This window comes from Alligator mississippiensis, chromosome 12 (genome assembly GCF_030867095.1).
Source record: "Alligator mississippiensis isolate rAllMis1 chromosome 12, rAllMis1, whole genome shotgun sequence".
In the NCBI taxonomy this organism is placed as follows: domain Eukaryota; kingdom Metazoa; phylum Chordata; order Crocodylia; family Alligatoridae; genus Alligator; species Alligator mississippiensis.
In genome coordinates, this window is record NC_081835.1 from 16,025,897 (window position 1) to 16,050,630 (window position 24,734).

Consider the following 24,734-nt stretch of genomic DNA (forward strand, 5'->3'; position numbering starts at 1 on the left):
CTTTTCAGAGACAGATGATTGTGAAGGGCAAGTCTGGGGAATTTCTCAGTTGAGGCAAACCAGTGAACTCAGAGCTAATGAATGGGGTCAAGCACCCACCACTAAGGAGCAAGAAGGTGATGTCAGGAAATACCTGACACTGAGAACTGGCCATGTTTCTGCTTTAATAATACATCAGAGAGGAAGAGAAACTGGAGACTTCACAAGAGACAACTGGGTGCTTCTGTCACATTAGCACATGTTAGCTCACATGCCTGCAAACAGCTGAGGACAAAGGGCTCAGAAAGGTAACGCTGCATTTCCAGCCAGTCTGTCTGACTGCCCTGGTAGATATGGGAGTCAGGGAAGGTCACTTAGATTGGAAGAAGTTAAAGTGCCAGCTTGGTCTGCTCAAACTTGCCCAAGTAACATTCTCCTCCTCTATGAGGCTTCTGACTTTTCTTTCTAGTCCAGGTCTCTGCATTAGCTCAGCTCAGCTATGCAGCACAGCACATGATACCCAACAAGGCAGCTGTTATCAAGAGGCATTTATACATTTTCAAACTGTGAGATTTGTCCAGGAAGAAATCCTGATATGCTGCCCAGCCTGGCAGACCAACTGACCTCTCCTAGACACGCCTTTGCTGCCACTTCCCACGCAGTGCTTTCTAAATCCTCTGACAAGATTTGGCACATTTCGCAGGGGCAGACATGTGTACAGCTGGCAGCAAAGTTAAACGATTCTGGGGCATGGAAAGGGTGTATCAGAGCTAGACTTAGGGATATGACTAGACATGGTGGTATGCACCATATAGATGGAAAAATGAATAGCAGCATTTTTCCATATAGATGGAAAAATGAATATAGCAGTTTCGCAACTTACTATACTTCCTATGCCATTGTACAATTGTTATCAGTGGCACTTCTTCAGCATCTATCATTCATGGACGTCAGACAACTCTTTAGACAACACTGAACTAGTATTCTCCCATTTTATAGATGGAGCAACCATGGTCCAGAGGTTAAATGGCTTGTCCAAGGACATTCTGTGAGTTACACAGCTGGAATAAAAACCCAGATCGCTTGACTACCAGCCCTGTGATCCAACCACTAAATTTACTCTTTCCTTGGCCAGATCTGCTGTTTTCAATGTTTCTGCCCCTTTCAGCCATCCCTTTCTTTTCACAAAATCCCTTCCTTGTGTTTTAATTTGACTTATGTCAGGCAATGATCAAAATGTTATTTGAAAAATCTGTCATTAGACTTTCAGCCCTTCCTTTAGCTCCTTTCTCTGAAGAAGTTTTGGCAATAACAGCTTGGTTACAGGAATCCAAGTCCTTTTAGTGAAACCATGTCATGAAGTTCAAATGCTTTGGCAATGACCTCTGTTCTGACCTTGCTGTCGCATTTGTCTGTACATCAAGGCTGTATGTTAACAATAAGATTAACTGTGTTGAGGAAGGCATCCAATGGCTTCTTGTTGCTAAAGTGAATGAAGAATAGCCTTAGAACTGTTCTAATTCCTTGGACTGTCAGTCCAGGGAGACAAAATCATTACCCTTCTGTAGTCAAAGATTTAAAAGGCTGTAAAGAAGCTGTATTAGAACACAGCAAGGCATTCATTAAAGGCTTTGCCTCTTCTATGGGTGTTATCTAACTTGGCACCTCTTTCAATGGACCAATATAAAAACATCTCAACAGAAGAGCCAGAACTCCCAATAAGCGAACTATGCTTCATTATAAATGACCCTGCCCAAAGCAGTGACTACTCCTAGTCATTCAGTATCATAGTATTTATTCTGTATAAAACAGGACATTGGAAAATGGATATTTTTTCCTAATTTGTCAGTGGCTTGAAGTGTGATGTGGACTTTAATTTCTCTGTATCTCCATTTCCCTGTTTGCAAAATGGAGCTAGTGCTTATTTCGTGGGCTATCTCATGCAACAAAGTTCATTGTAAACTGTGCAATCTATGGAAAGTGCCATGTGCTAGCTGAGACTGGGCGTGTGCAAGGTTTTGGCTGGACATTAGAAGGGCTTGATGCAATTATTTACACTCATCAGCTGATTAGGAATAGCCCACATACTGATGGACTGGCACATTTATAGACTAGAACAGCTGAAGTATCAGTGTTAATAGAAATGAGTTTAGAATATAAATATTGAAGGCAAAAGTCTGAAGTCTTTATCAGTGAAAATTCTTACTCAAGTGAACATGAGATTTTTCCCATAAGGCTTTTTTTTTTGGAATATTTTATGAACACTAACTTCTTTTGTGATGTGGCATTTATTTTTCCTAAGTGGGTCCCCTGTCGGATGTTTCAGGGCTAACTGTGCAATCAGAAGTGAATTCCTTATGGGGATACTTATGTGGTAAATTGTTAGGCTAAATCAAGGACATCAAAAGCAAAACACCGTTCATTATCTTGCAATGCTGAAAACAATAGATGTACTGGTATTGACTTCTGCAGCACAGAGTCAGGCCCAGAGGGAGCATTTCACAATCAGATCCATTGCTCTGTTGGGACAAACTCACCTGAGAGCATTAAAAACCTCTTGGAACTTTTCACAATAATCAGCATAAGCCAAACCACATTTACATAACTGTATTCTGCCAGTTTAGCCTGCTGTTGTAGGTACATGCAGATATGTTAGTCTTTAGTTAGTTCCTGTCCTAAAATATATAGTGACATTTCTATAGAGCATGAAAGACTGATGTACTCCATCCCTGAGGTAGCTCCATATCAAGGATGGGTAAAGAGAGACCTAATATAGAGCAGAAGTCACTTTAAATCTGTGCTCAGAGAGCCTTTTGGACAAAAGCTCCTATGTGAAGGGATACACTATGGGTAAAAGCAAAACCCAAAAGACTTCATGAGTCAACAGCAATATAACTGGTGACTGAACAAGATGGTTCTGTTGTTCGTCAGATTAGACAATCGTCTATTCCATGCTCAGCTCCTGATTTGGAAAAATATGTGGACAGAGAAAAATATTCATATGGACACTGGAAGAACCACTTTTATATGACTTTGACTTCCTGATAGACATTGAATTCAACCCCCTTGAATCTTTGGAAAAGTTAAAATCCAAAGTGGATTGGGCTGGCTTTGCAAGTCAGCAGTGAGCCGTGAGACAATGGATCTGATTCAGGTAGATGCTAGGGAAGTTTGAGTTTGCATCTGTATCCAAACCTTGTGGGGCCCATCTCTCCTCCTTGTAAAGAAACTTGCCTCCAACATTAAAACAGCATCTTTTCCAGGATTATCATAATTTGGAGTCAAGAAACATCTGTTTCTATAAGTCAGTCATTTCTGCTCTTCAGGCTGATGCTGGTAATCAGTCTCATTTACTCTGAACTTGGCGGCCAGGTAGCATTTTATGTCTTCATGATGTATTATATATATGAATGACTGCATTACACTTACCAGCACCATCCCTGGGGTGACAGCGTGCTTCTGCACAAGTAGCGGTGGCTGTTGTCTTGCAGAGCTGTCCATGTCATACCGCAACAGGCGGTAAGAGTCATGTTTGCACTGGAAGGGGACAAACATAGTCATTCCTTCCAGGAATCTCTGGGATCTCCCCTGAGGTTTCAGTGTCAAATTGAAGCCCAGATATTAGTTGCTGTCATTAAACAATTGAAAAGGTAGAATAACTGAATTTAACAATGGGAAAGGGAGGTAAGTGATTTTTGCCCACCATCTTACTGATGTACAGGGATTGTTCCCTATAGGTGTTTGTAAGTGCTGTGCCCACTCTAGCTTTCTAGGTTCTGTCTTCAAGGCTTAGTCAACCTGGATTTGACCATTCTCACAGGAATCCCATTACTATGTCCTTGCTCCTATGTCTCTCATCCATGTCATTTTGGGGGCATAACTCATAGTTCTTTGTGCTGAGATGCTCTATAGTTCCTTCACAGTTAATTGGCCAAGAATCTGCTTGGTTTTCCAGGGGAACTATGGGAGGGCATTGGCAAATGATTAGCATTTGAGTGATTTTTGCCTGTGATTTCCCCTTAGAAATCACTCAAGTGATTTTTTTCCTTGGGATAGTAGCACCCAGGCTCTATCTTATAGCACCAACTGACTAGACTAGTCCAAACTAAAACCACCTCTGAACCCAGGTCAGAGTATTTTCTGCATTGTTAGCAATAATGGTTCAACTAAAATGCCTGGGTTAGGTATACAGCAAGTGCGTCTACACAAGACACTTTACTGCACGGTAAACAGTGGCCAAATTACCGCATAGTAAGCATCACTGTCTACATGTGCAGACCTTTACAGCACAGTAATTTGCTCTACTCAACAGTTAGTTTCCTACCTGCAAATGCAAGTATTAAATTAACTGCCACGTAGTTACTGTGCCGTAAGGCATGTGTAGACAGCTGACTAGGAGCGCATGCAGCGTGGGGTAGTGGGGGGCAGTGGGGATCGCCCCCACCCGACAGCACCTGCTGAGATGGGGCTTTTTTTCCCCCCAAGTGCTGCGAGCTGGGGCACACGGGGCAGCCATTGCTAGGCTGGGAGAGGGGCAGGGGATGGGATGGGATGGGCCTGGCCTGGCTGATTCGGAGAGTCGGCTGCTCCGAATCAGATTTGGCCAAATTGAATAGGGACAGTGATTCGAATCACCGATTTGAATCACTGTCCCCCAAATCGGCCGAATCCAAAGCGAATACTAGCTGCTTCACACAGGCCTACCCAGCATTTCCTTTCAGGCCATGGCAAGTCCTATCAGGTACCCATATTTCTCGGGCTAGCTTTCACCCACCAGAGAGACTATGAACACTGAAGCTGCAGCAGACAAAAAAAATACATATTGGGTTGTGTCCTTTTTATGCCTTTATGAGGCATAAAGGAAGCCTGAAAATAATTATAAGATGTTTTCTCCCTTCTCATTTTAGGTTTTTAGTAGGTCACCCAGGGAATCTCAGTGATGATTGGAAAACTAGTAAAGTTATGATATCACGAGAAGGAAAGAAAAAGGCATAGACTTCAGATGGCTGGCTATCACTCTACTATCTGAGCAATTGAGGGGGGCTGGGACTATCTGTTTATATCTGGATTTGGTAAACACCACCTTAATGCCAATGGATGATAAACATTTTGCAGAGGGGAAGGACTGTTAAGTGATTCAATACCCCCCCTTCTATAATGTATAAGATCTTATTGAATAGTATACAACTCTGAAATTGTTAAAGAGGTCCTCTAGCAAAATGAGCAAAGAAACAAACAAGCAGGAATATCTCCTTCAGAACACACTTTCAGATCTTCGTGTACACCATAAAGAACCAGAAGTGGGAAGGAAAATCCCTATCTTTGAAAACATGTTTGTTCTTGAAAGTTTCCTATTTGGTTTGTTTGCTTAAGCTTTCCCTTAATAGAAACAGCTTTTCCCCTCCCCACCCCCACCCCCTAACAGACATGTCTATCAGGAAAAATGGTCCAAGGGATTTAAACCTGGACCGAAGTAAAGGAAAGCATATGATTTCACCAGTGTAATGTTGAAGGTCAAAGCACATTGTAGTCTTTGTATCTAGAAATCATAGGGGATCGTGGATGTATATATAGTAAATATACATTGTAATCCATCATCTAATGTAGCTTTCATCTACTGATTTAATGCTGTTTAAATGAACTGTTGTGATGTCTTTTTTGCAGAAGATAAGGTTGATATCTAACGATTGTGGTGTTTTCTATTGCTTCCTATCACCTTCCATATATATTTGTGAACAGCAAAGTCCTTAATGGACTTCATGGAGTTTCTGGCACTTCTCCTTTCTGTGGGATAAAAATCATGGTAGGGCTTTTGTTTTAATGTTTGAAAAGATTTTATTGATTTCCATTTTCATTTCTGTTTGGTAGGAGTAGGAGTTTTATGAGAAAACTGTATAATGACTTGGCTGCTTTAGGGCCTGATACAAAATCACATTAGGCTGGGCTCTGCAAGCACTAAAGCAAAAGAAATTTCATTTAAGCAGCCTTTGCGATATCTGAAATACCCTTTGATTATATTACTTTTCCCTCCTCACTGGATGACCAGACTTATCTATTTGCCAAATAAGCAAATACAAGGAATCTCAGGCTTCACACAAAGATGCATACAGGACTGTAACGCTTCACATCAATATTTTTGGAATTCAGGCCAACATTTAATGCTGTCATTTCAAAATCTTTAGAAACAGAGTTTGCAGTATGCTAGCTCTGAACTCTCACATTGAAATGCCATTTCCCAGTCTCCTGTCTGCACTGCATGATGGAGTGAACCTCACTCGACTCTATCATTAAGTCAGCCTGCAGTGATTTCAGTGACTTTTGCTCTCAAAAAGCCTAATCCAGGAATGTATCTGATTCTCTCTTTTGCCTATAAAGCGGATATTTTTAACTTGACTGCACAACAGAGATATTGCAGCATCCCTTGTCCAGTTGAATTGGACTGGAGACAGTTTTTGAGCTGCTATCCTTAAGGGCAATTTCCTTATAGACACAGAATTGCATTTGCAACTGGGTTTGAAGCAGCAGTAGTGCCCCATAGTGATCAGTTAGCTAAAGGCACCTGCAGTTCTTTCTAATAGAGCAACAGCACACCCCAGCGGTTAGTCTGTGCAGCGTGAGGACAGCTCCTGTACTTGTATTTTCCTAGTAACAGTTGGAATGGAAACGCTTGTTGCTTATACATTTCTTCCACCATATTTGCGCATGTTGTCATATCAGTGACACAGTGATGGGTGAACAAATATGGGCGAAAAGCCTCACCATCATTATCTCAAGGGAAAATGTCAAGCAGTTTAGGGTCCAAATGTAATTTAACAGTTAATAAAGCAGGAAATTGAACTTTACCTTTGCCCCTAGAACTGTCTTCTTCCCACCCTAGGACACGATTTGGGTACAGTGGTTGGTTGTGGGGAGAATGACAGTGCTTGAATGACTGACATCTATGCTGTCCACCCTCCATGAAAAGTGCTTCCATCTCCAGCACTGACAGTCCAGCATTTTTCACTAGAACTATACCTGCTTTACCTTTCGGTCAGTGGGGATCACTGATGCACTGATTTCCTGTTCTTTATTCCTGATCCTAACTTACCTGAATGCACGGAGATGGGCGCCCATGCTGTTTTTCTATGTACAGGTTCTGTAAGGTCTCCTCCAAGATGGGAGAACAGGCAGGACTTTGGGATGAGAAGACAAAGATCACTAGGATCTGATCGGACTTTCTGGGGGCTGAGATAAACTTGTCAAACTCCAAGTCTGTAACAAATGGGATTTTCACAATACACTTGCAGCCTGGTCTAGTGTCTTCTTTGGTCAGCAGCTTCCGAAGCACAATAGGGCAGTCAGCCATAGAGGAAGCCCATGCACTGGGAGAGTATTTATCTCCAGCTGCAACAATTTTAACCCTGCAAGGTGGATGATATTAATTTTAGTGAAATAAGAGACTATAAAATGACATAGCGGGTATGTCTACATGTGCACCCCACTGTGCAGTTGGTACTGCGTAGTCATTTATTATTTGCTAAAGTAGTAGCTTACTGTGCAGCAGCAAGCACTAAATGACTGGGCAGTACCTACTGGAACTGCACAGTCCCAGTGACACATAGGTTGTTTCTGACCCTACTGCACAGTAGCAACAAGCTATTGTGCAAGTAGCTCATTGATACTGCACAGTACTAGCGGCATCTTGGTTAGTGCCTGCCGATGCTACGTCACTATAGTGATGAGTTACATCACCATAGCTCATTGCTATGGCAACATAGCATCTCTTTTAGATGTACCCAATGTGGAATAGATATTTATGCAATTGAATGAAAGGCTAGGTACTAGTTAAATGCAGGACACAGTTCTCATGTTTTAAAATGGAGGCTATAGCATGTCTGAAACATTGCAAAGAAAACTGTAGTTGAGAAAAAGTGGGTCACATGGAAATCTGACCCTTTAAAAAGTCAAGATTGGACTCATGGGTATTAATCTCCACTCAAGACAGACATGGGCTTTAAAAGCTTTAATCTCAAGATCAGAAACTTTGCAAAAGAAGTTCCTGGTTCCCCATTTTGCATTTTGATACTGCCTCTACTTAAAGGCACCATACTGCTCCAGATCAAAGGGAGTTTGATCATTGGAGGAGTCAGAAAATGCACCATGCTTTTCCCATTGCAAGTCATGATCCTTCAGGAATGTGGTGCAAAGAAGCCCTAGAATATAAGTATAATATCAACCTGAGTCAGTTCACTATGGGAATGATCCTTCATCTCTTCACTGAGGAGTAAATGCACAAAATAGCTGGTAACACTAATGTAAACTTAAACAAGAAAAGAGCAGTATGCTGAAAAAGAAGGTAAGATGGAGTCTCAATGTGCTCTTTACTTAACCTAAAGAATTAGATACTTAGTGGCGTGTCTACACAAGATGTTTATTGAGGAGCTGACTAATTAGCTCCACAGTAAATGTCTCAACGTCTACATGTGAGGCCCTATTTGGGGCACGGGAAATGAATAAATTCCACAGTAGGGTAATACCTGTAAATACAAGTGCTATCCTGCTATAGAGTTTTTTCTTGTGCAACAGTGCACATGTAGTGTAGTGCCAGCTAGCCCTGTGCTGAAGCACCTCCGTGCCCCGGCCAGACCCACCGCAGCACACTGAGCCCGGTCAGAAAAGCCCCAGCCTGGCAGGCTGACCCGCGCCAGGACTGCTCTGATTGGGCTCAATGTGCTGCTGTCAGGGTGCACGTGTAAGTGTATACCTGGGAGCTTCCTGGGAGCAATAAACCCCGAAGCAACAAGCTCTGGGGTTTATTGCTGCACATTAATGGCACATGTAGATGTGTCAGTCAGCAGACTTCTGAAACTGAGAGCACTACACCAAAAAACACCAGGTGAGGATTTGACCCAAAGAATTCAATAAAATTCTGCCAACTGCTTAATTGATAAAAACAACTTGTAACCCCACAAATCACAAGGACACTCTGTCCTAACCCCCAAGCAGGGAAAGGGAGTGCATTTCCAAGCAAACCTTGGTGCAGGCTTCGGTCGTGTCATGATAGCCAGGTGAGATCTGCCTTCATCAGCTGCCCTGCTAGAAAGCCTGGAAGATGATGTCTTTTGTTCAGCTTGTCTGCTTGAGGGTTTTTGAGGTCTTTTTGTATCTGAAGCCACTGAAGCATCCTTTTCTTTCACTCCTTGAGTCCAGGTCTGAGGTGACACTGCCTTTGTTTTGAACTTCATTTGCTTTGTTCTTTGCAGGACTGGATAGTCTATAGAATATAAACCTGCCAACCAAAACCGAAAGCCAACACCTCAGGATTGACTTCTGAGAAATTTTTCTTAGCTTCAGTTGTAGGGAGAAGAATGTGTTTTCAGTTTTCATGACTCCAACTTCTATCTCTACCAATGGTCAGGAAATGCATGCAATCACAGTGCTTGTTTGGCCATTCACCTTCAGAGTCTAAGCCAGTGATTCTCAACCAGAGTTGCCATGACACCTTGGGGTGCCTTGAGATCTAAGGGATCCACACATACTCTTAGGTTTACAAATGTGATTCACATGATAGAAAGACTACAACTATGGATTTCTGTTTGAAATGTTTGGGTTTGAGTTATTTGTAACAGAAAAAATGCTGTATTATTTTTCTATAGGCAAAAAAGAGTGCAAGCTAAGAGCTGGCATTTTCCAAAGGGTGCCTTGAATATATCTAGAGGTCCCTTGTGTCTAAAAAACTTGAGAGCCACTAGTTTAAGCAGTCATGGAAGCACAATGATTATTCCTGTTTCTGAGAATCTGTGTATGAGTGGCTTAAACTGGCAGCACATACTAGATGCTCTTAGCTTTTCAAAAATAAGTACACATTGCTCATTCACCCTTGAGTTGCATGATTTTATGAGGTGAAAGTGAGGTTTGTTCATCAGACAAGCCTTTTCAGAGGGGAAGGGAAACATTTTAATTAGATCTCCAAAGATGAACGGGTCATGGAGGAACTTGTTGGTTCACATAGCTCCTCATACTCTTACTTAAACATGACCAATACTGTTATTCAATATGGTAAAACATGCGAAAAAAGAACTTCGTGCAGAACTGGGGTTGGGTGTGCAGAGGTTGAAAAGCCAGGACATGTGTAACAAATGTTAGTCACAGAGGATGTGTCTATCTTCCTAGTTTCTGCCCTTGCTCAGCTATCTTCACCTTCCTCTCAACACCCACTTTGTTCTTTCCTTTTTACTCTGTCTCTTCCAGGAAGCTGTTCAGGAAAGATCTTTCCCAACTTCTCCACTGTTGCGGTCTTATTACCTCCCCCTTGCTTTAACAGGTGTCTGAGTCAACCTGCAAAGTTTTGGGGGCAACAATCTGAACTTATTATATCTATGTGGAGCACATAGCACTTTGTTGGAACTCAACAGAAAAGAGCATACCTGAAGCCATCAAAATGGCATTTATAAATTGTTTCACTGTCCTCTGGAATCGCTTCTTAATCTCTACCAAGGCTCTCTTTAATTGGTATTCACTCTCTTCAATATTGCTGGTTTTTGAAAATCCCTTTAAAGAGTAAAAGGAGAAATTCAACATTTTTTGTTAGAACAGTACCTTGCTTCCAATACTTCAAACTCCTAATAACACCAGGACTGACAGGTTGCTAGTGCAGTAGGTGGGCACCATGCTTGTTGTGATTCAGTCTATAACAGTAAATGACTTGAATCAGTCATGGTTCAAGGTTATATACCCAAGTCTTACATTAGGAACATCGCTTTTGCCCATTTAGTTGAGAAACTATTCCAAACCGGGGATGACTAGATGGTCCCCTCACACTTATCTTCTCTTCCAATCACTTCCTTTTCTAATAATACACTCATAATTTTGTAGTGCGCGTGACATGAAAAGTAAATTAGCTAGTTACATTGTTTTCTTGCTGTGCCTCTTTCTTTTCCAATTACATGGGATTCTCAGAATTTTTCTGAATTACTAGGGTTTAACAAACTTGCTCTTTTTACACCTTATTGGAAAGAGACAACTGAAGCATGTTTGTTCCACTATTAAACAGTGTGGACACAGGAAGGCTGCAGCCTATTGAATGCAAATATCTCTTGGTAATAATAAGAAAGTGTGTGTGTGTGTGTATGCAATGTTCATAATATAAAACTTGGGTATATAACCTTGAACCATGACTGATTCAAGTCATTGACTGTTATAGACTGAATATATATCTAGATATATATCTATATAGATATATATCTAGATATATATCTATATCAGTTCAATGTGAAGTGATGCCGCCTTGAAGGTTAGCCAGACTGTCCAGCCTCTATGTAAACAGGAGAGATCCTCAACTGGTGTAAACTAAATTCTAACTATCAGAAGTTGAAAGACCCTTCCAGCTGGAGAAGAGCCTCCAAAGCCCTTTGAAAAATGGAGCTTAATCAGTTTACAAATGGGATGCTATTACGTTACTGCATGTGATATCAGGGGCTCAATGGCTCCAGAAGTCCTTTTGAGTCTTGGGTCCTTTATTTCTCTGAAGTCAGTAGAGATGCACTATTATGCATGAGATGAGGGTCTGGCTTGTTCTCAGATACAGGAAAATGAAGCTTGCCTTGCACACCTAATCAGAGGGTTTAAGTGGACACTATCAAAGGAAATGGAACTAAACCTCATCCTGCTAAACAGGTGCCAGCATTTTCCCACCTTTTAATTCCAGTGCTAATCACATGCTCTTCCAGCAAATAAATGTTCTCCCCAAGACCTCCCTTTTCAGCACTGAGAACCCCAAAGTGAAACTGCTTATAAACTAGAGCATCATCAAACAGGACTTGTAACAAGTAAATGGGATGTCAAACATTTTTTTTCCAGCCTTTGCTACCTAAGTTGTTAGCAGCAAGGAGAAAAATATATGCGTCTGCCACGACCCTTGTATTTTAAGGTGGCAATTGTCTTTCTTGCATGATGAATAAGCCCTTTTAGTTTATCGGTTTTTAAGAAGTGAAGCAGTAAAACCAAAATGCCACTAGAGACGTCAACGAATTCTAAATGTAAAGGCTTCCCCAATTAACATCAGATGGTTAAGAAATATGTCATTCACCCAACCTTGTGCAGGCAGCCTTTGGGCTAATAAAGCATCTTAATTGAAAGGTTGTCTGTCTACAAAAGTGCATCCACTATATAAATATTTAAGAAAGAACCTGGGAATGAGCTCTTACAAGACAGGGCTGCCTTCAAGACAAGTTTCAATATAACTCCAAGGGGTTACTCTTCAAAGGTCAATGGGAGCCTTGGGAAGCAATTTAAAAAGGTCCAGTGTCGCATATATTTTTAAAATAGGGGGAATACTTTGTTTATCTACTTCCTCTAAAAATGGTGTTTGCTTTTGCTGATAAGCAAAAAAACCCTGGATAAAAGGATCTGCACGCACAGGGGAGTAAAATGCCATTAGCTCAGAATGAAATTCCCGTCAGTATAGAGAGCTTGTATAAGACTTATTCCTGCTGATTGCATGAATTTATCCCATTTACTATAAATATATCCTGTAATCCTCACTCATAGCCCTTACACAGGATATCACTCATGCAAGAGACTTGTGTTGGAGGTGGGGCAGTAAATTTTGCTAGCAGTGAATATGAGAGGGTGGATAAAACATGTGCCATGACTTACGTACACTTCTCTGATCTGGAAACTAGTCTGGGGATTGGAAGAAAACAGCCCATTTCATGAAAATGCTAGGAGCACTATCTGCCATCCAGTGGAAAAAATTGTAAATTCTTATAGAGGAATTGTTCTGGCGTAGGTTGATTTGGCTGTTGCACCAGATAACCTCAGCAAGACCTATCTTCCATTCAGGAACTAGTAAAGTAATCACTATGTTCCTTTATGTAGCCATGTAGGTGGACAACAATAGGATCCTTTGGAAACAAGACTTCTCTAGGAGCTGAAATGTGTGGCCCCAAGGGGTTTTCCTAGGAACGGATGCAGCAAACGCACTGGTAGAGGCATTTACTGGAGAAGCTATGTTTGTCCAGGGGTCTGAGAGAGAAAAATGGAAAAAGATCAGCAAAAGAAAAGAAAGCAGCAAGGAAGCGCCTGAAATATGCATAGAGGCTTTTCTGGCCCGCAGAGAAGGAGTGTCTTTGACAGAGAGAGTGCTAGCTAAAAGAAGCTTATAGCTGTGAACAAAGGACTTCTCCTTTATTAGTCCTCCTTGTCCACAGAAAAGGACTTGGCATATCCTTTGTGAATACAGGACTGTATGAAAGACACCCAACTACAAAATTAATTTTCTCTTGGAAACAAACCACAGGGCCCCAGATTTTAGCTAATCAGTTAGTAGGTAAATAAGGTTTAGCATTATTGTATTACCCACAGCGCACTAGCCACTTTCCATGCCAGTCGTCATAGGAAGGCTCCCAGTCTAAGAACTGCAAATATATGACATCATGGGTGTGTCTACATGAGATGCTTTACTGTGCAGTAGGTTAGTCTACTGCACAGTAAAGCATCACCATCTACATGTGTTCACATTTACTGTGCAGTAAATTAGTCTACTGAGCAGTAAGCTACTACCTATACATACAGGTAGTAAACTAACTGTGCAGTAGATACTGCACAGTAAAACACGTGTAGATGCTAGCCAGGAGCAAATTTTGCTCCCAGTCAGCCTAGCCAGCTGGGGGCCACAGAGCACAGGGAGCTCTCTGTCCACAGCTCCCTGGCTCCCCCCAGAGCTGGATTCCCAGTCGCTGGTTGCTCCTCAGGGCAGCCAGCTCCACGCAGCTGTATATCCGGATGTGCATGGGGCCAGAAGAACTCTGCCCACTGCAAGGGTCAGATCTCTTGTGGCATCAGGTCCCTTCCTGATGTGCAAGGGGCCAGGAGACAGCTGCAGCTGGCAGAGCTCTCTTAGCCCCATGCCCACTAAGACCACCCTGTGCCTCTTGCCAGCCCTAAGGCTAGCGCAGGGAGGGGTAGGGGAAAGAGCATGGAGCTTGCCCTGGCTGCTGCAGGGGGGCAGAGGAGGGTGCAAGCTACTCTATACTGGGCTGCTCCCATTGGGAGCAAATCTGCTCCCAAGAGAGAGCACGTGTAGACATGCTCCCATGTAGACTTGCTGTGCAGTACTTTTACTGAGCAATAAACCTACTTCAGATTAATAGCACATGTAGACGTGTCCCATATACCTTAGAAATAGGCTGCTTATACCTCACTTAGGGGCTTGAGTGTGCATAGGAGTGCACAAGCTAAATCTCCCCATGTGTCTTTGGACTGTAACCAGAAAGCCAATGTACAGCAATCCTTTAGCTGGTACAGAACTGGCTACCAACTATCATTCCCCACACAGCAATGTAGGTGATTTTGTCAGGAACAAAGACAAGGCTGGATGACAGCAAGAGATGTATTGTGCTCTAGCTGTCCTCAGCTGACAGAATAACCATGTAGAGCACAACAAATACATATGAAGCACAATATGACAAGATAAGCCTCACAGAGGTATCTAGAGCTACCTTTGGCCCTCTCCCCTTTGTACCAAGTGCAAACCCAGCAAAACAATTACTTGGATGTGTTGGGTATATCCAAAATGTGGGAGCAAGACTTCTGATGGACTATTTCTCCTTCTGGTCCACCTCATAACCAAAAAGTGCAAAATCATATGAAAAAAAATAAAGAAAATGGATGTAAAATAATAGTCCTCCCTTAGAAACTCAACATTTGATATCCCATTTCCCTGCAAATCATTCCTGTGCTAGTAGAGGAGACCCTGCAGTTACTATGGGCTTGTGCCTGATGGTGACCAAGAATCTTTGGAAAGCTTGAGGGACGGATGAAGAGATAAATGACAATTTCTAATAGTCCCTGATGTACAAGCAGGTTTCATGTTTGGTTCAATTTGTCTATATTTTATCACTGCTAACACGTTTGGCTTCAATAAGGTCAATGGAAACAACAATATTTTTGTTACCTTTAACATAAAATGGTTGGTTAATGGATTTAAAATTGGTTAGGAGTTAGTGGTGTACTGTTATACCACTGAACCTGATGACATTCATGCCTCTACAACTGTTCCTTACCCGTTTGTCAACTTTGCATGCATGTGGGCATGCAGATCTTGACAGAGACAGATGGATGGTCTCACCCAAAGAGGTAAAAAAAACTGTCATGGTGTTTTGACCAAGTACTTTTAGTTTTAGCTGGTCATTTATCTGAGGAAGAAATGGACAGGGTTAATTGAGTCTTAGTTTTCTCTGTCTTCTTACTATGTGATACTGCAGGAGATTTATACCTATCTATTCACTTGACAGCTCTACAGGTTTATGAAATATTTCTAACAAATCTGGCCATGGTTTGTGACTACTTGGAACAAAACTGAGTCCATTTGTCAAACAATGACAGCCATTACATTCAAGAGGTGCCAGAATTCATGTCTGCTCACTTTGATGTGAAACTACTATCAATAGTGTCAAAACTGGGACCAAAGTGAACTGGTAGGGGTTCTGCAGAAGGGAGGGAAAATAAATGTGGGAAACTCCTCAAAGTTACAAATTGTGAATTACTCACAGATCCTCAAGACTCTTGAATTCTGACACTTACAGCTGCTTCATTAGAGTCTAAACCTATTGAACTGGTGGGTGCTCACACAGAAATAAAATAAAGGCATGGTGGAAATCAGGAGTGGTTAACCTGAAGCCCACGTGCCATACGTGGCATGAGCAGCTTCTCTTTCTGGCATGTGGCTGATTCAGAATGGGACAGGCAGCACAGTGGGAGATAGGGCAGAGAGCAGAAAGCAAAGCAGCAAATCAGGCAGAAAAAGGGGATCAGAGTGGTGCACAGGGAGGGCTTGGGGCTAATTTGTGGCACGCCGTCCCAAAAGGTTAGCCCCCACTGGTATAATCATTCTTGAGAGCCCAATGTCAGATACTTTTCCTTCAGTGCAATGATGTTTCTGGTTTGCAAATATCAAGTTCGTTTTGATCTCAATTGATGCTGAATAATTTGGCTGAGAGTTTTAAAGGCATCTAAGTGAAGCCAAGTTTCCATGAAAAATAGTCAGAATTAGGCACCCCTATTCTTAGAAAGTTTGATAATCTTAGCTTTTATGCAACATGAAGCTCTTATTCTGGTGACACACAGCTGATTCTAGGAATAAATGAAGCTGCAGCCCCTACTTTATCAAGCAATGAGAGAGCTGGAAACTGAGATTGCAAATTCCATTTCTCCAAGATTCTATCACCACAGGCTTGATTACATGCAGATTACTGCTGGGAGGGCAATACAGCAGTGCACAGGCAACCCAGGAAGTTTTTGGAGAGTACTGGGGACAACTTTCTGGTGCAAGTGCTGGAGCAGCCAACTAGAGGCCATGCACTTCTTGACCTGCTGCTCACAAACAGGGAAAATTTGGTGGGGAATGTACTGGTGGATGGCAACTTGGGCAGCAGTGACTACAAGATGACTGAGTTCAGGATCCTAAGGAAAAGAAAAATGGAGAGCAGCAGAGCAAGGACCCTGGACTTCAGAAAAGCAGACTTCGACTCACTCAGGGAACTCATGGGCAAAATCCCCAGGGAAGCCAGACTAAGGGGGAGAGGAGTAGGGGGTGTGTGAAGCTTCAGGTGCTGATTCAATTTGGAGAAGATTTGGCCCAATTTGGAGGCCAAATCACCACATTTGAATTGAACTGGGAGACCAAAAATACTCTCCAAATTGATTCGGACCCTCTGAATCAATTTGGAAAAGATTCAGAAAAAGATTTGAAGATTCAGAAGGCAGTCTTTCAGGTGAACAGAAACTGAGAAGAGGGAGGGGGAGCAGTGGGGAAAGACTGACATCTGTAGCTGGCCAGTGGCTGTGATCTTTCCCTGAGACCCCTTCCCAATCACAGTGCTCTGGAGGAGGGGCATAGAAACAGCAAATAAGCCTCTGTCTGCAGCCTTTCTGTCCCTTTTGTGAGCTGTTTCTGCCTGGGGAAAAGAGGGGAGGGAGGCTGGCCCAGAAACAGGTGTGTGGGCAGAGATCTAACCAGCACCGGGAAAGCCCCGTTACAGGCTATCCCTGCTGTTTCCATCCAAATCTGCCAATACACGTAAGTGACACAAATTTTGCTTTCAGCAGTTTGAGGTATAGTTTCCCAGAAACCCCTATACCTATCTCCTTGAAACTTGGCAGGCATCATGCCCTCAGAAGGGGCTACCATCCCTGCTGTTTTCATCCAAATCTGCCAAAAAATGACAGTTATAGGTATTTCACTGATTCCTCATTATAGTCTATGGCCGAATCACTGAATCTCTCTGAATCAGCACCAAATTTTCCAACCCTGATTCGGCTGAATCAATTCAGGACAGTGATCCAAATCTCTGAATCAAATCACTGTCCTCCGAATTGGCCGAATCCAAATCTGAATCGAATACTTCTCTATTCACACAGGCCTAGAGAGGAGTCCAGGATTGCTGGCAGTACTTCAAGGAAGCCTTATTGAGAGTGCAGGAACAAACCATCCTGATGTGCAGAAAGACCAGCAAGTAGGGAGTGCACCCTCAGCAAATTTGCAGATGACACCAAGTTGTGGAGAGTAGTAGATACGCTGGAGGGTAGGGCTAGGATTCAGAGTAATTTAGACAAAATGGAGGATTGGGCCAAAAGGAATCTCAGGGGGTTGAACAAAGACAAGTGCAAAGACCTGCACTTAGGATGGAACAATCTCATGCACCAGGACAGATTGGGGGCTGACTGGCTGGGCAGCAGCTCTGTGGAAAAGGACCTGGGGGTTATGATGGACAATAAGCTGAATATGAGCCAGTGGAGTGCCCTTGTTACAAAGAAGGCTAACAGCATACTGGAATGCATTGGTACGTGTGCTGCCAGTAGGTCAAGGGAAGTGATTCTTCCCCTCTATTCGGCACTGGTGAGGCCACATCTGGAGTACAGGCAGTCCTCGGACATATGACAAAATTGGTTCCTGAAAGCCGTGTCTTAAGTCGAAAAGTTGTAACTCAGAACCAATTTTCCCATAGGAAACAATGCTATAAATGGGGGATTGGTTTCTGAACGAAGGCCCGATACTCTATTTTCACCAAAAATAACCCAGAATATTGTACTGAATCAATTATAGATGAGTAGTATAGCTACATTAATGTATTTCTATTGTAAATAGCAATCATATTGATTTGGAAGAACTTCTTTGAGGTGACTTTGCTGGACTTTTTGAACGGCTCTTGGTTGGACTTTTTGAAAGGTTTGTGGCTGGAGTCTTCTCAGGACTCTTGGCTGCAGGCTTTTCTGGAGACTTGTCTGCTTTCTTAAAGAAAGTGTCCAAGGAAGTATGGACAGATATTCTCCAGGGAGATGGGCGATGCAACAGACTTGTTCGCTGGCATGGCATTAGGTCAGATCAAGCGTTGTAAAGTCGAAATTGACGTCAGAAAGTTGAAACAGGGTGTCAATTTATAAACGTTGTAAGTGCGAAGCATTGTAACTCGAAACCTTGTAAGTTGAGGATTGCCTGTACTGTGTTCAGTTTTGGGCCTTCCACTACAGAAAGGTTGTGGACAAATTGGAGGGTCCAGCGGAGGGCAACAAAAATGGTGAGGTGGTTGGTGGTCATGACTTTTGAGGAAAGACTGAGGGAACTGGGCTTATTTAGTTTAGAGAAGAAATGAGTGAGAAGGGATGTAATAGCAGTCTTTAACTACCTGAAAGGGGATTCAAAAAGAGATGGAGCTGGACTTTTCTTAGTGGTGGCAGATGACAGAACAAGGAGCAATGGTCTCAAGTTGCAGCAAGGGAAGTTTAGGTTAGATATTAAGCAGAATTTTCTCACTAGGAGGGTAATAAAACACTGGAACAGGTTACCCAGAGAGTTGGTGGAAGCTTCATCCTTGGAGGTTTTCAAAACCCAGCTAGATGAATCTTTGGCTGGGATGGTCCTACTTTGAGCAGGGAGTTGCACTAGATGACCTTCTAACCCTAACTTCCTATGATTCTAATCCTGGATCAAAACAAAAGTAACATCAAAGGGAATAAATAAAAACCACTGTTTCATCAAACAGAAGACACTGACAGAGTGGACACCACCACTCACACAGGGACTTTGGAAAATATTTATAGGTTTAGACTCTCATAACTCTTGGAATACTGACACTCAGCAAGAGTTTAGTTTTATACCTGAAATTCTAAAGATTGAAAAGTCCCTGAAGACCAAGTCCATTCATGAGTTACATATCCATCTCTGTCCCTGACAATTCCTCCTCCAAGATCCATCATTAATGCAAGTGAACAGCTGAGCAGAGAAAAAGTAGTTAGACTTTGTGATACAGTATTAATTGGATAAAATAACAGGAGTGAATATCCAGTTCTGGGGGAGATCTCAACAGATCTTCCTTATACTCTTATAAGTGAAAGAAAGTAGCTTTGAAAAACTGGGTTGATTCACATTCCAGGTGCCTGTTTTTGGTGTGTTGGAGTAATTTCTTGCATTTGTAAAGAAACCACAAATGACATATGATCTGGTTATCATAGCCAATTCAAATGAAGCATCTGAACCATCTGGTGGGTAGAAATTTCTGAAAGATATAGGCATTTTAAGTGGGATCACTCTGCTCTTTCCATAAGCATTACATCAGACAATCTGCAATCCAAAGCTTGTACTGTACCACTCTACCACTTTACTCTGTTTTGGTCTCCTTCTGTATGCATAGCTCAAGTCTCTGATGACCTTTTTCCTCGAGGGTGTAGCATGCATTGTAGTCATTATTGAGCATTAATTATAACACTGGGGTTAGATTCATACATGTGCTATAAAAAATGTTACAAAGCTCTGATGAACTGTAAGTGGTATATAACAAGAGATATTTCTGAAGGTGTATTCAATTACTATTAACAAAGAAGAGCCATTTGGTTGGAGTTCAGATCTCAGGATTCTGCTCTTATGTTTGTCAGCAACTAGCTATGTGATCTTGGGTGAGACACTTTACTTCTCCATGCCTTTATTCTACTTAGCAGTAAAGTAGAAATGATAATCTCTCCCTTACAGGGTTCTTTACAGGTATAATTAATTAATGCTTGGAAAAGTATGTTGGTTTCCTTGGATTAGAAGGCACAATTGGAGTGTGAAATGTTTTGCTTTTTACTGGCTATAACACAAACAGATACAAGACCGAATAATTAACGTTCTAGTCTTGCAAGCATTTGCACACTTGAGCTATTACTTGTATGCATGAAGTTACACGCATGCCTCGGTTTTTTTCAGTACTGGAAACTAAACTGATAAAAGTTGGATACAGAAACCTAATGACTGAAGAGGAATGTACCCAGGCATCTCATCTTGAAGTGATGTGGCAATAGTGTCTAATGAATTGTCACATTTAAGGCATGAAAAAAACCCATAATCCAGGAGCACTGGCAAGTCTTCCCACCTTAGAATAGAAAGGTAAATTTATGGTCTAGAAATACTTCTTTCCTTTAGACTTTTAGAAAGCCCCTCCCTATTTCCATCATCCTTGCAGATACTTTTAAACATTAGTATTTTGATGTCTCAGCAGCATGCTCAAGCAGGGTTGTGCCTGTAATAGGATGGCATCACATGCAATACAGAGCAGTGTCCTTTTTCTATTTTCATGTAAAGCCCTCCTTGCAATGTTATCTCCAAACCCTGTTCCACAAAAAGGGCTCTTCAGTCTTTCAATATAGTTACAGTTTATATTCAATATCACATATAATGACATATGATACTGTAACACTATAGCATTTACTCCTTTTTCTGATGGCTTTACTGCTGTGATGCCTCCAACATTTCCAGTCTGGGAGTCAGTCAAACACTCAAGTTAATAAGTGCACATATTTCCAAGAGGTCAATGCGGGTGTTCAGCGGCTCTGGAAAATAGACCTATGTTCTCCTCCCATGCACCAGCTCCACTGATTTATCTACATGATAGGAAGAAGTTGAAATCCACTCACCGGGCTTTGAAGGAATAATGCACACATGCCTGGCCTTCAGCTGCAAAACAAGCTAAAACATCTAGACTTGGAAAATCATTAAAGAGAAGGGTGATACATTTTCCCATGCAGCATAAAGGGAGCTGGCAAACAGCAATATTTCCTGTTGGGTAACTTATACAGATTGTCAAGTATGATCACAACTGATATATGAAATAATGTTCCTGATATGCTCTTTCTAGCTGTGAATTGCTACAGTATACATAGCCTTCATTTAGGTTCTTTCTGCTGGATCCCTTAACATCTAACACATTTTTCCCCCTCTCAGAATAGCCATATTTGTTTTATTCTACCCCAAATGAATTTAGCCTACCTCCTGGGGTTCATAGTACTTGCTTATGTAGTGAGAAAAGTCTGAGTCCTAAATTACAAAAAAGCTTTGTGAATACACGTGCCCTAGCCCTCTGGAACGAACTTCATTCATGTATTTGCCAGAATCTGAACTGGACAAGTTTAAAGTAGAGTATAAGATTCATCATTTTTTACTATGGGTTCAAATAACTGTTAGTAATATTAAGGAATGGGGGGTGATGTTTCTTTTGTAATTAACAACTTTATTGAGGAAAGACGCTTATACACATTTTTCAAATAAACAACGTATAGAAACTTTGGTATACAAAGGAAACATTTATGCATTTGTTTCCTGTGTGCTAGCATCTATGTATGTTATTGCTTATAGGTTGTTGCTAAGTAGGATGAAAGCTCATGCCTTTCCAAGCCTTCAGAAAGTATCTAGAGGTAAGGCAGAAGGTAGGAGGACTGAGGGACACCACAGAAATTAACTTGTTCAGTGAGCTGAGAGAGCAGCTGTTTCACTAGCAGCTGAGATAAGGCTGGTTAGGACAGGTCAACAAATTTTGTCAGATTTTTTTTTTTTTTTGTTTAGGCAGAAAACTTGGGTTGGGCGGGGGTGTTGATTAATTTTTTTTCTAGGAAGTACTTACCAACATTAAAAAAAAAAAAAGATTCAATCACAACATAAAACATTTTCATCTGAAAATGTTGGCTATATCTTCTCAGATTTTGACAATTTTTTGCTGAAAAATTTTGTGTTGGGGCTTTTTGACAAAAAGGCAACATTTTCTGTTGTAAATTTTGACAACTTCTTTGTCTCTTTTTATTCTCATTGGAATGTTAGGTGGAGAAAGTCATTATCCAAGCAGACAAGATTCTCTGGGTAAATCTGATATCTTTTATTAGACCAACCAAAATAGTTGGAAAAATTCTTCTTTGCAAGCTTTCAGGCGCAAACACCTTTCTTCAGGCCTGAAGGTGGGTGGTTGTACCCAACAGGTTTCTTCAGGCTTGAAGATAGATGTCTGTACCCGAAAGCTTGCAAAGAAGAATTTTTCTTGAAAGCTTGCAAAGAAGATTTTTTCCAACTATTTGAGTTGGTCTAATAAAAGATATCAGAATTACCCAAATAACCTTGTCTGCCTATGTCCTTAGACCAACAAGGCTACAACCAACACCTGTTATCCAATCAGTTCTTCTGTAGGCTTGTTACAAAGGGGGGCGCACAACATGTTCTTCCAGGGAGAAGTGACTTTTGTTCTACTAGTTTTCTTCAGGTGCTGAAGTCAGTCATTCAAACTGACAGGTAAAAAGGTGGCTTCATGTGTGCGGGGGAAAAACTTAACACTAATTTCTCTGACAGTAACAATCAGTGACAAAGATACCACCCTGCTATTCTGTATTCCAGTTAACCACGGCTTTTGCATAGCAGTAACACCAGCTCAAAGCTATAGTACTTCCAAAATTCACCTCCATCCTTTGTAATGAGACGTGGTTTGCTAAACTCCCAGTGACTGGGTTGCATTATTGGCAGCTGAATAACGACTGTCTGACTGAGCACTGAGTCTGTCTCTTTTTGTAGAAGCCAATTCTGTAAGGACTTAATTCACTGACATCTTTGTAACTAACACTAAAGCAATTGATTCTATTAACCAAAGTGAAGAGCTCAAAGTGGAGTAAAAAAGAGAGTGACAAGGTCTCCAAATGAGCCTGTTGTGTTTAAAACACTGTATCAGAAAGCATGAGACTGGATAAAATGTGATGAATGGACTCATTTAAACTAGAGAAATAATATGAAATCTTGGAGTAGGAGCGTTAAATTCTTAATACCCAGTGCAGTCAAAAGGTCAACTTGAACATGAGCTCTTGTGAAGCAACCACAAATTGAACTGCAGCCAAGCAGCTTTTTACAGAAGGTAATGGGCTGAAATTCCCTTAGAGATGGAGTTAAGGACTGGGTCGTCTTTCAGACAGCGCTCTATCCCACTTCACCTCTTCACTGTCTGTGAACTCCCTGAAGGACTGGAATTGAAAGTTTAATTTATGAAAATTAAATAGGCCTGGGAAACAAGCTGCATTTCCTAGTTCTTTCTTTCTCCTCGCTGCTCTCCTTAAGTCAGCAATTTACCCAGTTTTAGCAGGCAGAAGTAGCATAAGAAGCAAACTAAAGTAGAATAGAAAATTAGCAGAAGACCCAATAAGGGGTCTACTGGGAGGGCTGTGGAGAGTTAATTGTGAATGACAGATGAATGTCAATGGTCCCCGCTATGACACCCAAAAGGTTTTCAGTGAAAATCACTGGGTTATAATTAGTGTTGGGAAAATTTACCACAGAAGCATAAAACGATGGTTTCAAGGCTAGACTTGTCCTTTGAAACTGTGCATGCCCTGGTATTCTCTGAGAGTTCAGACCGGTGAGGTTACTTTTTAACAACACTGTACTACATGCTTAATTGTTTTTTGGGCCTGAACCATCTTTTGTCCTGTGCTGGTGCAGTGCCCAACACAAAGGGCCCCATTCCCAGGTCCAGTACAAATAAGAATTTAATTTATAATACTAAACAGAGTCTCTGCATTTCCTGATTGTAACTGGGACCAGACCAAGCAAGACAAAAATCTAACAGTCTAATCCATGTAGCTCAGCCAAATTTTTATATTACCTTGACTACACTGGGGTCTGAATACTAATAGCAACTGTACTTTCTTCTGGTTGAGAGATTGTCTGTTTTTACTCGAAATCTCTTGTAGACAAATGAAAGCTTTTGAATCAATAGAAATATTACAAGCAGGTCCTCAATAAGTGGTCATAAAAGTAAATTTTCTTATGGTATTTCCACTCCAGCAGAAAGTTATGGATATTCCATAAAAAGTATGTTCCTGTGAAATTCCTGTCTCAGTTCAATGAGCTTAGGATAAAAATAGATATCTTAGACAAAGCTTGGCTGAACATTTAAGCTTTTTAGAGGTCGGTGAAACTGGCCCTTGATTCTTTTGTTAGTCACCTGTCTCTAGCTACTTGCTAGTAAAGGTGTACTCATCCAAGGGTCAGATGCCAAAAATAAAGGGAATCCATCACATTCCTACTGATTCCTACTGAAAAGAGCCACTGACTTCATTTGGGATTTGAATTAGATACTAAAAGAGGGACACCATCCAGAAGGTATTAGAGAACAAAGCCAAGTGCTATAAATTCTTCCATTTTTTCCTTCAAAGTAGCTCATTTGTACCTTTTATCAGATTCCATTAGATGGCTCTCTGATCACTTGGATCGAGATGCATGGAGTTAGGGGATGGAGGTGGGGGAGCAAATTTAGTTTCAGATGAGGGAATAGGAAAAGTTAATGTGTCACTGGCTGCTCATAATACATGTAGTAAAAGCAGCCCTTGAAAATCCCTGAAGCCTGAAAGACACAAGAGAACTCATCTTTTTGTCTTGACTCCGTTATGCCAGGGTGTAGAGAAGTACAAGGTCAAATAGAAGGGAGCTCCAGCTG

At 41.5% G+C, this 24,734-nt stretch overlaps 1 protein-coding gene across 1 annotated transcript in view; it reads right to left on the reverse strand.

Moving 5' to 3' along the window:
• The window catches only part of C12H3orf20 (chromosome 12 C3orf20 homolog), a 53,641-nt gene that overhangs the window by 23,323 nt on the left and 5,584 nt on the right, over window positions 1-24,734 (reverse strand). The window contains exons 5-11 of the mRNA XM_059715997.1: window positions 20,908-21,060; window positions 19,117-19,231; window positions 15,024-15,155; window positions 10,386-10,509; window positions 8,992-9,247; window positions 7,067-7,379; window positions 3,409-3,516 (exon numbers count right to left, since the gene is read on the reverse strand). Of these exons, the coding sequence (XP_059571980.1) occupies window positions 3,409-3,516; window positions 7,067-7,379; window positions 8,992-9,247; window positions 10,386-10,509; window positions 15,024-15,155; window positions 19,117-19,231; window positions 20,908-21,060 (1,201 nt within the window). The remainder of the gene's footprint in view (window positions 1-3,408; window positions 3,517-7,066; window positions 7,380-8,991; window positions 9,248-10,385; window positions 10,510-15,023; window positions 15,156-19,116; window positions 19,232-20,907; window positions 21,061-24,734) is intronic.